Source organism: Triplophysa rosa, linkage group LG4, assembly GCF_024868665.1.
Source record: "Triplophysa rosa linkage group LG4, Trosa_1v2, whole genome shotgun sequence".
NCBI classification, from domain to species: domain Eukaryota; kingdom Metazoa; phylum Chordata; class Actinopteri; order Cypriniformes; family Nemacheilidae; genus Triplophysa; species Triplophysa rosa.
The window spans coordinates 15861633-15876299 of record NC_079893.1 but is presented as its reverse complement, the minus strand read 5'-3'; the positions used below and the strand labels follow the sequence as shown (position 1 = coordinate 15876299).

Genomic DNA, 14667 nt, shown 5'->3' with positions numbered 1-14667 from the left:
TTGCAGATACAGCAAGTTCTGAGTCTCCACCGACACATTAACGGCATGACCCAAAGTTCTCAAGTCTCCACTTCAGAGAGACTGTAACAGATCAGGTAAATTCTAAGTCTACAGCCTTTGAGCCAGGAAAGATAACAGATTAACCCAAGTTCTGAGTCTCTGTTCCAGAGAGGCAGTAACAAGTCGACCAAAGTTCTGGGTCTTCCGCCCATGGACCCAGAAACTGCAACAGATCAACTACTTCCCGACACTTCCTCCGACCAATCTGAAGAAATGTGCAAAGGTTTTGTAGGAGGAGTTAGAGTCAACAAGATTGAGTTTCAGAAGAAGAATAAGAAAGACTAAATAGTCAAGTTTGAGAACTATATTATGTGACACCAGTCTGTAAAGATAGGCTTAAGCCTAAAGAAAACCGGGCTTAGTATTTTGTTAGCATGTATTAGCATGATGTTATCACATTAAGTATGTTGCTAGCATGATGTTAACATGATTAACATTTTTGCTAACATGATGTTATCACGATAAGGATGTTGCAAGCATGATGATAACACAGCATGATGATAACACAATTAACATGTTCCTAACATGATGTCAAGATGATTAGTATGTTGCTAACATGATGTTAATATGGTAAACATGTTGTTAACATGATGTTAACACAATTAGGCACGAGTGAAACGAACCAACCCCCATGTCTCTTCAATGTTCTGATGCAGCGATATAGGTCTCGCTAAATGGTTGTGAAGGTACTCTGTTTGGTTGCTATGGGGCGTGGCTTGATATCTGCCAATTGATGATACTCCGAGCCACAAATGAAACAAACCAACGAACCCCATGTCTCTACGATGTTCTGATGCAGAGATATAGGTCTTTGTAGTGTATTTCGGGGAAACTATGAGTTTAAACACAGTAACCTACAAATAATTAATGGGGATTAGCCATTCATTATTTTATACACTTTACCTGATGCAGCAGAGTTAATAACAGCGACGAACTAAATACACGCGTCCACCGAGTGATCAGCAGATCGTATATCAACTCTAAGAAATATTACTCCCCTGGCCTGGAAAAACAATATTCTTACTGTAGTACAGTACCACTTCAGAAATCTTAACGAAATCAAGCAGTTTAAGTGACGTTGATATGTGATAAATAAACACAGAAACAATACGAGCGTGGATACACATGCGGTTTATTGATCTACACAACGGGGGAACTGTTGGTATAAAATGGTATAAAATACATTACTGTGATATACACCATATTCTAAGACATGAAAAGGGAAACATGTAGATATGAAACATGAAGAGGTTACAATTACATTGATCTGTAGTTTGGACAAGAATGTAAATATACACAGAATACCACTAAGCACATATGCCTTTGAGGTTATAGGTGAAGGAGAATAACATAGAGACAAGCATACAATGTGGAGATTCATGTGTATACACTTTAAACCAGTCTTTTGTGGCTAAGGAAAGAGAAAGAGACATTCTTTTGGAAGAATTTGAGGCTCTATGTCCCTGGGGGCCACATGGCTTTTCTCACTTTGGTGAACAGTCCTGTCCTCCCCCAAGAACCTCCTTTGAAGTCTAGGGGAGAGTATCCGAATCTGTCCTGGTCAGTGATGAAGGTGTTGAGAATAGGACATTTGGCCAGACTTGTTGGTGCCTGTTCGTAGTCCTGCTGAGAGGTTAATGTGTTTTACGATCACATATGGTAAACTTTGATTCGACCATACCCTACATCTTGTTAAATGGTTTCTAGGCAAACCTTTTTGGTTGCTATGGGCGTGGCTTCAGACCTTCATGAAGATCCTGGGATACTGATTGGTTGCCTGAGTATAATAAGCCCAACCCTGGTCTCTCCGACACTGTGATGCAAAGATATCCACCTGGGCCTTTTATAATGGCAGCCTATGGGATCGGTTGCTAGGTTGCTGAAAATGGTTGCTAGGGGCGTGGCTTCATAGCTTCATGAAGATTCTGATAGACTAATTGGTCGCATTAGTAAAATGAGCCCATCCCCTTGTCTCTACGACACAGTTATGCAAAGATATCCATCTGGGCCTTTTATAATGGTAGTCTAAGCCACAGACACATATAACTAGATGCCGCATTCACATGCTCCAGGCATGACAGACGTGTCCCCCATCTTGGAACGGTCCACTGACGTCAGTCACAGTTGACTAGAATGCCCCAGCACTGTGCTGCGCAGCTATGGCTGTGAAAACCACAGGGATTGATATTCCCGAAAAATGTGATAACCTTCGTTGTTGTCATGTGTTAGTGTAGTAGATATAATGTTTGAGTTTACACAACAATACAATTTCATAATCATACAGTCAGCTTGAGCTTGAGTGTTAACAGACCGGCTCGCACCGTTCAAATATGGTGGATGACCTATAGTACATATAGTGGCCCATTGAAATAGATGCTAATGCTGCATCTAGTTATTTACAGTATATACTGTATGTGATCTGGGCCTTTTATAATGCTTTTATATGGGCAAGGGCAGCCTCTAAATCATCTGTACTCCTTATATTGGATCTATCTGCTGCTTTTGACACCGCTAACCACCATATCCTCCTGTCAACCCTCAGGGCTATGGGTGTCTCAGGAATGGTGCTACAATGGTTGCATGCACACATCTCAGCATGCCTGAGTGACATTTCACTCTGGATGAAGGACCATCACCTGCAGCTGAACCTTGCAAAAACAAAACTGCTTGTAATCCTGGCCGACCCAAAGATTTATCACAACCTCTCCATTCAACTAGGCTGATGGTTATTACACCTTCCAGAATGGCCAGAAACCTGGGAGTGGTAATCAATGATCAGCTAAACTTCCCGGATCATGTTGCCAGCACCACCCGGTCCTGTAGATTCATCCTCTACAACATTAGGAAAATTAGGCCTTTCCTGTCTGAGCATGCTACACAAATTCTATTGCAGGCTCTTGTCCTGTCTAGACTGGACTACTGCAATGCGCTACTGGCTGGACTCCCATCTTGCACAACCAAACCTCTACAGATGATTTTTGCAGCAAGCAGCAAGAGTTGTCTTCAATGAACCGAAGAGAGCACACATCACTCCTCTCTTCATTAGGTTACATTGGCTCCCTCAAATAAAATTCAAAGCTCTGCTCTTGGCCTACAAGACCACCACTGGTTCGGCACCCCCATCTCACTCACTAACACAGACTTATGTACCCTCCAGATCCCTGCGCTCTGCAAACGAACAACGTCTTGTGGTGCCATACCAAAAAGGGAAAAAGTAACTCTTGTGTACCTCGCGTACCGCGTCTCTGGATCTGTTCCAAATTTGTGGAATTATCTGCCCGCTGCTACAAGAGCAGCTGAAAACACATATCTTCCATCAACACCTGACAGATTAGTACTGACTTCTATTTCTTTCCTACTCTTTCTATCTAAAACTTAGCTTTGTTTACTGTGGTGGACTTTATGAGACCAGTTTTTACTTCACTTATGCTTTTTGTTGTCCTTATGTTGTTACAATTGCTTCTTTTGTTTACCTCATTTGTAAGTAGCTTTGGATAAAAACGTCTGCTAAATGTCTTAATGTAAAATAAATTCACAACCTGATGCATCACGTGCTGTGTACGCAAAAAGAGTATAGATCTTGCATTTGAATGCACTGATCAAACTGATACACATCCAGCTGTTTTTTTTACATTACTTTAGAGATAAATGACAGTTTATGTGCCTCTTACATGTTTTAACATGCATATCAGACAGTTTAAGCAGAAAAAGAACTGCGCTGTATGACAGGAGGTGTCTGTACGCGTGTTTAAATGCCAATCCATATCTGTTACCAGTAGTTACGTTTACATGGACCAATGTAATCCGATTAAAAATCCAATCTGAATGAAAATGCTCCATATAAACACGTGAATCAGATAAAAAATACCCAAACTGATTGAAATTTGAGTCGGATTGTAAGGTGTGGTTCATGCCGTTTGTAATCTGCTTGATAGGACATGTAAACACTTGATCAGATTGAAAAATGAAGTAGGAAGTTTTGCGCATGTGCAAAGACGACTCTGGGTCTTACAGACATAAGGGCGTATGATGCACAGAACGAGCAGCTGTTGTTAAAGAAACCAAAGCCATAAATCTGACAAAGCGGTACAAATTTCCATATTCTTGTCATCTCTAAATGAACATATTAACGTTTTTACCCATTTAAAATATCTTAACTGTTGATTTGACTGAGTGATTTTTTTAACCAACAATTTGTTTTTAAAATATGATACATTTGCAGATGTACACACATAGGCTAAAATATCTAATCATAAAATTTCATTTGTATTTGTAGTACCGATCGTTTATTTTATTTATCGTTTACTTACATGTGCTTTGGAGGGATTTACTGGTTTTACCATGGTAAGTCGCTGTAACGACCTTGCTACATTGATATGTAGACATAATTTTGCGTTAATGAACTGTACATTATTATGCTGGTGTCTGTGACATAAAATAAACACATTTGTTCTTATTACATTGTTTGTGTAGCCGTTTGTGTGAATATTGTAATGATAGCTGTACCGTGCCTGTCTGTTTACAGTTAATGCATATATGAATCCACATACTATCACTTCTAAAGTTCGGTATTAGCTGTTGTTAAACATTTATTCTAATTATTGTTTGCCTGCAGACACTCTGAGGCCTATTGCACAAAGCGAGATGAACAAACTCCGGGTTCCAGAGTAAGTTTCGGGTTGACAAAACCAGAAAATCCCAACCTGGTTTAGATTAAACGTTCTCTGTCAATGAGGCGCATGCACCTGAAAGTGTGACATATGCGGGAAACAGCAAATCACACGGAACACAGAAAGCATCATCAGTTTGATTGACTTCTCGCGAGTATCAATGCAATTCACTTTTTTTCTGTTTAAGATAAAGAAATCTCATGAATTAAAACACATTTACCTGGCAGGAATAAACACTGCTGCAGTGAAAGTTTGAGAAGACAACTACTGTCTATCAATGCAAGCGAATCAACTGAATTTAAATATTTTATATCTTGTAATATTTTGTATTTATTCATACAGTTTAGTTTATTAATAATTAATTTAATTATTATTAATTGATGAATATTTAGCAACTCGTACATATAATCAATAAAAAAAATATAATAAACAATTAGCAGCAAAAGATTTTCCCTCTAGCATCTTATCATTTTAAACTTGTTTTCTATTTGGAGCGCGATACAAGGGGAGTGGCTTCACTGGGTCACATATATGTCACTTTGCTCAGAGCTGATTGGTCCAGTTTTGGTTTGCGATTTCTAACCCAGAAAAAAAACTGTGTAGTGTAAGTTACCATGGTAACGAAACCTGCTCCAAACCAATCCACCTTCTTGAGCCCGAGAACTCAGAGTATGCTCAAACTAAACGTGAACTTACCTGGGTATAAACTGATCTTGGTAGTATTGCCATGGTTTTCATCCAGTCAAGAATAACAATATTTCTCTCAGTAATATTCACAAAACACACATTGCTAGCAATACGTCTATTATTTTCTAGCTCATTAACTTTGAATATATAGGTGGGAAATTAGTAAACCCTATCTTGTCCTCCCATTGATTTACCCCCATAAAGTCGTGAAAGCACTAAATGATTAATGAGTCAGAAGACATACAGTCAAACCAAAATTTATTAGGTACATTTTACATTTCTCGCATTATCACAGTTTATTCGCTATAGTTTAGAAAATTGTGGTAAAATATGACAAGAACTCCTAGTTAAACTGTGTCAGAACACAGTTAGATAGTCTAACAAAATTATGTCACAAATGAATTAGGTTGAATTGATGTCAGCTGTTAAATTTAAGTATACAGTTAGATAATACCAATTTAGGGCAACCAGTTACCAAGCAATGCTTAATTTTGTCTCTGTTGAAAAATGGTTGCATTAGCAATTAAAGAAAAAAACTCTCAAGCCCAACTGTCACACATGCACCAGAGGTCAGAGACACAGCGATAAGATACCAACACAGAGATTTATTGTTATAACCGAGTATGTGACAATGATAAGAAACTGGGGAGAATGGGGAGAAAATAACGAGTTTAAAAGTGTCCTAGTGATGAGGAGATCACCGGGAGGTGAGGGTGAAGACAATGAGGGACAGGTAAGGAATTGTGGAGGATCATCGGTAGTGTAGTCCAGGGGGGAAAACAGACATTATTCCCCCCTCCTGGAAGGCACATCCTCGTGCACCGGGAGCCAGGGAGGTGTCGGCAGTTTTAGGAGGCCAGTGTAGTCAGCCAGCTCCGGCAGCAGGGGGAACCAGATGGGCACCGTGGCTGCAACGCTGGAGACAGAAATGGTAAAGACGAAGATGGCCGCCGTGGGTTGGAGACGAGAGCAGAGCAGGTGCAGATGGCCTCCGTGGTGTTGGAGACGGGAGCGGCAGAGATGGAGACAGCCGTTGCAAAGAGGCTGGAGACGACCATAGTGAAAACAATGCTTGAGCAGGGGGAGCGTCTCTTTCGTCTGGCCTTCCTGGGTGTGCCATCGGACCTCAGAACGGCCACTTCAGCCCAACACTGCGCCCCTAAAATTTATTTGGGACAATTCCGTGAGGCACATGCTGCCCAGGCAAACCTCACCACCAACGCCATTCCCGGCAACCCCCCGGTAGACGCTGCATGTATGGGGCTGATCTCCCACTCATGTGCCACATGGGGAGCGAACTCCTGTCTGGGCTCGAGCTTGTGAGCCCTTGTTAGAGTGGGCGAAGACGTTGTAAAGGGCCCAGGAAGAGACTCTGAAGATGGGTTGGGCTCCATGGAAGGGGTAGAGCAGGTCGAATTCCAGGAGGAGCTGCAACCGGGCTGTGACTTGTGTTGTGGAGTTGCCAGGAAACTCTGGAGCGGATTGATGGTGAAGCTCTGGAGTCAGGAGGCTGGAGTGGAGTGACTGGGGAGCTCTGGAACGTAGTAGTACTGTTGAGGATCATGGGTAGTGTAGTCCAGGCGGAAAACACTGTGAAACAGACTGGAAACTGTGACAACAACATTGTCAGGTCAAAGTGTCTGAACAATTTTTGGTCCCAGATTTTTATCAATTCTACTAGAACAGTGGTCACCAACCCTGTTCCTGGAGATCGACCGTCCTGCAGACTGCGGCTCCAACCCTGCTTCAGCACACCTGTCTGTAATTATAAAGCAAACCTGAACACCTCGATTAGATAGTTCAGGTGTGTTTGATTGGGGTTGGAGCTGAAATCTTCAGGACAGTCGATCTCCAGGAGCAGGGTTGGTGACCACTGTACTAGAAGCAGCTTTACATGAGAAAATAAGAAAAACACAGAAAACGTAAAACACAGCACAGTGCATGGTGTTTAAAGAAGAAGCAAGATCATTCTAGTAAGTAATATCTAATAAATGCAGTCTCCCGGTGAGCAAGCCAACACGGCCCTGTGGCGAGGAACCCAAACTCCAATGATAAATAAATGGAGAAAAAAACCCCTCTAGAGAAACAAGTCTCAGCCAGGAGGGCCAGGTCATTTTAGCATTAAATACCAAGTATTGTAAATTAAGCATTAATGTGACAGGTAGTCCCTCTTTGCTCTTGGTTGGGGATGGAATTGCCTGAGCTGGGATGGTTAGATGGTCACTTTGCTCTTGGGTGGTGATGGAATTGCCTAAGCTGGAGCTGGGATGGTCAGTCAGTCTGCAGGCTCTCACAGGAGGATGGCACAGGATTTTCAGATGTAGCTGGCGTAATCTCTAGTTAGGGATGGGCATATGACGTATGTTACGTATGAGAAAGCTCCACCCCCTTTGGTGGATTTAGTTATTCTAGGTGTTATCAAAAGTCTGGAGTTTTGAGATCTTAGAGAGCGTGATGGGTTGTAGTGTGGTAGAAGCTCTGTTATGTAGGTAGGGGCTAAACCGTTTAAGGCTTTATAAGTAATTGAAGAACTTTAAAGTCAATACGATACTTAATGGGTAACCAGTGAAGGAATGATAAAATTGGGGTTACGTGATTGTATTTTCTGGACCGGGTTAGAACTCTGGCTTAGCTGAACTCTTTTAAGGGCGCGAGTGGTGCTGTTGTACAATGGTGCTTTGTTCTTCTCAATCTTTTTTGACTTCGTAGGTGCAACAGCTTCCAATGTGTTAGAGAAAATAGTGCCCATGTTGCTGGTCATGTCATCGAGCGATTCTGTATTTATTGGTATGGTTATTAAAGGAGTCAGATCTGGCAAGTTCTTTGTGAAACTATCTTTAGTAGTCGAGGTAATTGTTCTACCCTATCGATAATGAGTTATACGGCTGATTTCTGCAGTGCGCAGTGTACATGTTATAAGATGGTGATCGGTGACATCGTCGCTTTGAGGTATAGGGCCCTATCATACACCCGGCGCAAGGCGCAGTGCAAGTGTTTTTGCTAGTTTCAGCCCGACGCAGTTCTCATTTTTACGTCATTTTTACATTTAAACGTTGTTTAAATAACAAATTCATTTGCACTCATTTGTGTGCCCATGGGCGTGTTGGTCTAAAAAAGAGGTGTTTTCAGGCGCATTGTTGGTGCGTTGCTATTTTGAGGAACTGAAAATAGACTGCGCCATAGACCAACTCAAACCTGGTCTAAAGTCAATGGCGCAATATTTTTTTGTTATTTAAAGAGTGCGTTAGTAGAAAATGCACCTCTGGGCGGGTCCACAACACGCTTTTACTTTATTTATTACACAAAGGGAAGCGCAGCAGCACACAAACATGCCAAATATAAAAATAAATGGAGTACAATATAAAAGATGGTTATTGTGGACATAAATATAAAAATCCGGCTTGTCCTGTAGATGCCTTTCCTCTCTGGAGAAGCATCCAGGCTTTGCTCTTGCAAAGTCCGCCATGTAAATAGCAAATCCGCCATGGCACGAGCGCAACTGGCTCTTAAATGGAATGAGACATGAGACTCTGATTGGTTTACTGCACGTTACGCCCAAAAAACACCCATTACTCAATAAGAGAATCGGAACCACCTGTTTGGACCATGCGCCCCGGGCGTGCCGACCGTTTTCCCTTCGTTAAACTAGCAAAAGTGGATTCGGACACACCCTGAGTGCACTTGCGCCCTGCGCTTTAGACCATGCGCTTAGATCGTGAAAATAGGGCCCATAATTTCTATATTGGTTAGATCGGTTCCGTAAGATATTACATTTACATTTATGCATTTGGCAGACGCTTTTATCCAAAGCGACTTACATTGTATTGTATTATACATTTGTTTCTGACTATGTGCAATCCCCTGGGATCGAACCCATGACCTTGGCATTGCTAGTGCCATGCTCTAACCACTTACATAAATGAACTGTAGTGTCCTACATTCACTAGTAAAAAATATGTTGTATAGACTGTATGACAGTATTAGCGTTAACAATTAAAAATGCAAACATGGATGTTTATTTCAATCTTTAAATTAAGTATGCTACAACATTTACATTGCAACCAATAACATAAATTGAAACTCATCTGCTTTAACTCCTTGTTTACTTGCTTAGACATTTCAAAAGGTTTGCTATGATTTCAACATTTAAAAATATTGTCTGCTTATTCCAATTGTAAATATTTGTTAACTTCAAATAGATCTCATGAGACGTCAAGAGGAACTACGTTGCTTGGAGGAGCTCAGGAATCAGGAGCTGCAGAAACGCAAGCAGGTTGATCTAAGGTGTGCTTGTGTCTCTAAAGAGGGCCTATGTATTTTCAATAATTATAATTTTAATTGTATTAGGATTCACAAATTTTCTTTGAAAATCTAATGATGGTGTTCATTTTCTGTGCATTTTCATTTGAAATGAGTTTCTATATGTTCAGGCATGAGGAAGATAGACGTAGACGTGAAGAAGAGATGATCCGCCATAGGGAGGAGGGCGACGTTAAATGCCCACCAGATGGATTTAAACCCAATTTTACAGTGGGTGTGAATGCAGGGCAAAAGTTTTACTTTCATTCTGGTTTTTAAATAATAAGTTTTTGATTTGCTCTCAACCAGGCACACAAGCAGTCATACATCCAAGGGAAATTTTGTGCTAAATGTAAGTTAAATAAAGAAAATTTCATAAGAAAAACTGTGCTTATCTGTGGACTGTATAATTCTTCATTTTGCTGTTATTACTACAGGTCTAGAAATGTGTTAATTTGTCTGGTCTTGGATTCAGTAGATGTGTTTAAGGTCTGTCCACAATTATAGCAATAAAGATACAGAGGAATGATATTGTTGGAATAATTTTTTCCATCTGAAAACAAAACATTGACATTCATTTAAAATCCGTTTGAAATTGAAAGGCATTCTTGATATTTGTCACGGTCGGTGGTGAGACACAAGGACAGAGGACCCAGATGCAGACAGCGGGTAAGGGGTTAACAAGACGTTTAATAAATAATAAAGACAGAACCAAAAAAAAAAACCACGAGGGGGTAACATAACAAAACAAGGGAATATAATAACATGACAAGACAGGACTAAGACTAACTACACTTACACAAGAACTACAGTTAACACTTGACATAATTTACAAAATGACTACACTGGACTAAACTTGACAAGACACAGGAACTTACACCACACGAATCAAAATGAACCAGCACAGGACAGAAAACACAAGGGCTTTATAAAGGGGATAAATCAAGAGGGGAACAGGTGAAGGGCATGAAACAATAAACCAGCAATAGTGAGGAGACGAGAGGGTGGGAACAGAGACGAGATCGAGAGGATGTATGGAAGGCCATAAGGGCCAAATTTACCCCTCTCCACATGAAACATGGGGTTCTGTCATGATCCTGCCACTAGACCATGAGAAACGTGACATGATGTGGCAGAATCATCACAGATATTGTTCTAATGTGAATGAGCCTTTACTCTGAATATGATCTTTTTTTCTCCCTTAGTTCTATTAGTAATTTAAAAGATTGAAACAGTCTACCTGCTGTATTTTATATAAATAAAAACAGTTTCATGGAGAGTGTGCAACTAAAATTTTTCATCATGCAATGCATTTAATGAAATTGAAAAAAGTAAGCCTAATTAAACTAATTATTTTGCCAAATACTGTGCATGTGTTTTGTAGGGGTGTAACAATACATCGATATGGATCAATCATTAATTACATGTCTAATGATACGATGTATTGATGTCTCACGTAAAATATCGCTACCTACGTATATATAGACCGTTTCATCAGACGTGCATACCTGGGCTGCAGTTAACTTCCGGTCTGTGTTTGTTTATTGGTCTGTCTAGTAACACTACTAAAACTATTTACATTTTATTTAATATATGTAAAAATTGTTTTAGATTATTTTATCGTATAATTGTGTAAAAAAACCGAATTGTTCAATTTTGTTGTATGTTATTTCTCTCAGCGAGAGAAAGCGCACGACCATCAATGTGCTTTGTTCAGGTTACGGAAGTTTAGCAGTGTTTATTTGTTCACTACATTTTGGTGATGAATGTTATAAAAACGGTTGATATAACGCTGGATTTGTAGATCGTTTGAAACTGATAGATGGAGCAGTCCGGACATGAACCGCACGTGGTAAGTGAAAGTCATATGTCTTTGTTTTGTTGGCAATCGGCGCGTACGTGCATAATGTAAACAACACAAATGTATAGTCAATTAACAGTTTAATACGATGATGTATTGTGTGCTCATGCTTTAGTTCTGCACACTGCACATCTCCAGGAGCTCGACTGTTTTCGAAATAATCCTACAGCTGTATATCTTTTATAATTGTGATCAAACTAAATACTCTTCGAAGATATGAAGTATGCAATGGTACTCTATAGGTACTCAAGATTAATATGAGATTGGTAGAAAGTGCGTGTGTTACCTCCACTTTAAAGAAACCTTATGGTACATTGACATCTAGCGGTTGAGCTAGACTTTAGCTTGGTATTGCAGTCTACATTCAAAATATTGTAGGTTTAGCCAAGTAACGATTCTTCTCGGTATTCTTTTGCTTGTTATCAGAAACAATCTACAAGCCCTCTATTATTTGCAATTTGCACCGGAAGTTAAGGGAAGTCCATGAATGCGCATATGTTGTTGCTTTGAAACCGTCTATATTTATTTTTAATAACCTTTATTTCGACACTCGCACATCTTAACGTAATGTCAGTTTATGCATTTTCGTCAAAGCCTACATTCTCGTTGACTCACCTTAATGTCTACCTGTATGCCAGGTCACAATTCAACAACAAAGCAGTAAGGCAGGGGTTCCCTTTCTGTCAGTCTCTCGACATTGTGTCGTACTGACATAATGGGGTTTGAACTTGAGAACCTATCATCTCTGATTGTACTTTTGAAAGGCCAATGAACTTGGCGAATGGCATGGCATGCCAGTCTCCGCCCCCTACAAACGGGTATAAAAGGAAGATGGCGTGCCCATTCATTCACCTTTTGTTCTTCGGAACCTGCAAAGCTAATGCTGAGCGAATTATCTCTGAGTACTACTGGATTCTACAATGCAGAGCAGTGGATTCGCCGTGGTGTGTTCGACTTCCCCTGGGCGTTTCGGTAGTGTGTCTATTAGAGCAAATTTCTAAAAGAGATGAAATTTCTTACAGCGTGCACTTGTGGCAAAGGCATGTCTCGCTGCTGTAATCTTGGATGTGACCGCCTCGTCCTCGAGTCTGTCAGGCACGATACCTGAAGTAGCGTTCATGGATACGGCATGTCCGCACTGCGAGCACATGTCTATCAATGTATTGCGGTCACGGTTGGCTGTGTTCCTTTTGGACACAGCCACAACATCGTCTGCTTCCCGTTCCACGGCGGCTACCAAGCCGTCTGCAGCGGCGAGCGGTGATGGTGATATGGGGGTTCCCATGGACGTCAACCCGTCGCAGTCGATGCCGCGGACCGTCCAGGTCCCGTTATGCTCACCTAACCTATCTCCGATGGGCGGCAGTAGGCCATAGCGAATCCACGCATCAGTGTGCAGAGGATGAGGTTTCCGTCACAGCATCGGATGGCGACTTCCTGGCATCAGACGCTGATGACTCCCTGGAGCTCCTGGCTTCGGTAGGTCGAGCCCAGGACGAGTCTGACGCGGAGATGTCAGCCATGCTTGCCTGGGCCGCTGCGAGCCTCCAGGTTACCTGGATACGGAGCACGGTGGCAACTGCGTTCCGCCCCAGTACCTTTTTTCCCGGAAGTGCATGAAGAGCTCACGAAGACCTGGAACGCCCCCTTTTCAGGGCATTCATGGCAAACGAGCTCGGACACCCTGACTTCCCTCCACACCAGAGCAGCTAAGGGCTACGTCGATGTACCCCAGGTTGAGCGTGCCGTCGCAGTACATTTGTGCCTGCAGACGGCCGCCACCTGGAGGGACCGACCAAGGCTCCCTTCCAAAGCGTGTACGTTTTCTTCATCTCTGGTGTCGAAAGCTTACACTGCTGCGGGTAAAGCTGCCTCTACACTTCATGCCATGGCCATCCTGCAGGTCCACAAGGGAAAGCGCGACCCAGCGGTTATGCAGGAACTTAAAATAAGTCAGTGTTGCGTGTCTTTAGCAGAAGAGAAGCAGCGTGAGATGGATTGAAAGATCCTTAAAAAACAGAGTTTGGTGCCATTTAAAAATATTAGAGGAAGTAGCGGCGAATAATCTGCTAATAGAAAACGTCTTGGTTACGTATGTAACCTCAGTTCCCTGATGGAGGGAATGAGACATTGTGTCGAACCGATAGGATGGGGTTTGAACTTGAGAACCAATCATCTCTGATCAGTTCTGACTTCTATCTCTTTTCTACGCTTTCAAAAAAAAACCTTGGCTCTGTATACTCAACTCAACTTTATTTATATAGTGCTTTTTACAATTTTCATTGTTACAAAGCAGCTGTACATAAGACATATTGACTATAAGCAAAACAATTAAAGTTGTACCTGCAAAAACAAGAAAAAGTTGAAAACACAGAAGACAGACATACCCACATACAAAACACCCCACACGCACGCACGCACGCACACACACACACACACACACACACACGCTCAGTGAGAGCACACATTTAAGATAAAGGAGAGAGAAGCACAGGTCAAATATAACAGACTATAAATTCTTATATGCAATATTAATCAAGTAAAACTTTAAAATTCTAAAGCAGCCCCCCCGCCCAGGCAAATAGTGCAAAAACAGTATGCAAAGGTGGCGAGGAACCCAAATCTCTAATCGAGAAAAAAAACCTCAGGAGAACCCAGGTCCAACCAAGGGATTCCAGTTCCCCTCTGGCAAAGGTGCTGCCTCTGCACAAGCTCCAGAGAGCTTGCACAACAAGGCTAAATAAAATAAATAAACTTACTAATAAGGTAAATTATAGTTTAAGATTATCATTAATAATCTAATATCTGTAGATAGTATACTGTGATAGGCTATTTGTTCTTATGTTTTTCCAATTGCTTCCATTGTTTCCCTCATCTGTAAGTCGCTTTGGATAAAAGCGTCTGCTAAATGACTAAATGTAAATGTAAATGTAGATAGTATTTGTCTAAAACTTTAGAATACCCACACAATTTAACCTATGTGCTATGTTCAAAACCCTATAACAAAATGACCCGCTTATCAAAGTTATCTTATAAATCACTTGTTATGCAATATTACCACCAAATATTGGATTTAATCTTTTTGTCAGC

General features: G+C 41.2%; 1 protein-coding gene across 4 annotated transcripts in view; it reads left to right on the top strand.

Annotated features, from left to right (window-relative positions):
- The window catches only part of pspc1 (paraspeckle component 1), an 81544-nt gene extending 71293 nt beyond the window's left edge, over positions 1 to 10251 (top strand). The window contains exons 5-7 of one of the 4 annotated variants that reach the window (XM_057332874.1): positions 4676 to 4727; positions 9617 to 9701; positions 9848 to 9961. In XM_057332874.1, the coding sequence (XP_057188857.1) occupies positions 4676 to 4727; positions 9617 to 9695 (131 nt within the window). In that variant the 3' untranslated portion in view covers positions 9696 to 9701; positions 9848 to 9961. The other 3 variants (XM_057332873.1, XM_057332875.1, XM_057332877.1) reach the window with 3 other exon arrangements.
- Positions 10252 to 14667: the final 4416 nt, after the last annotated feature.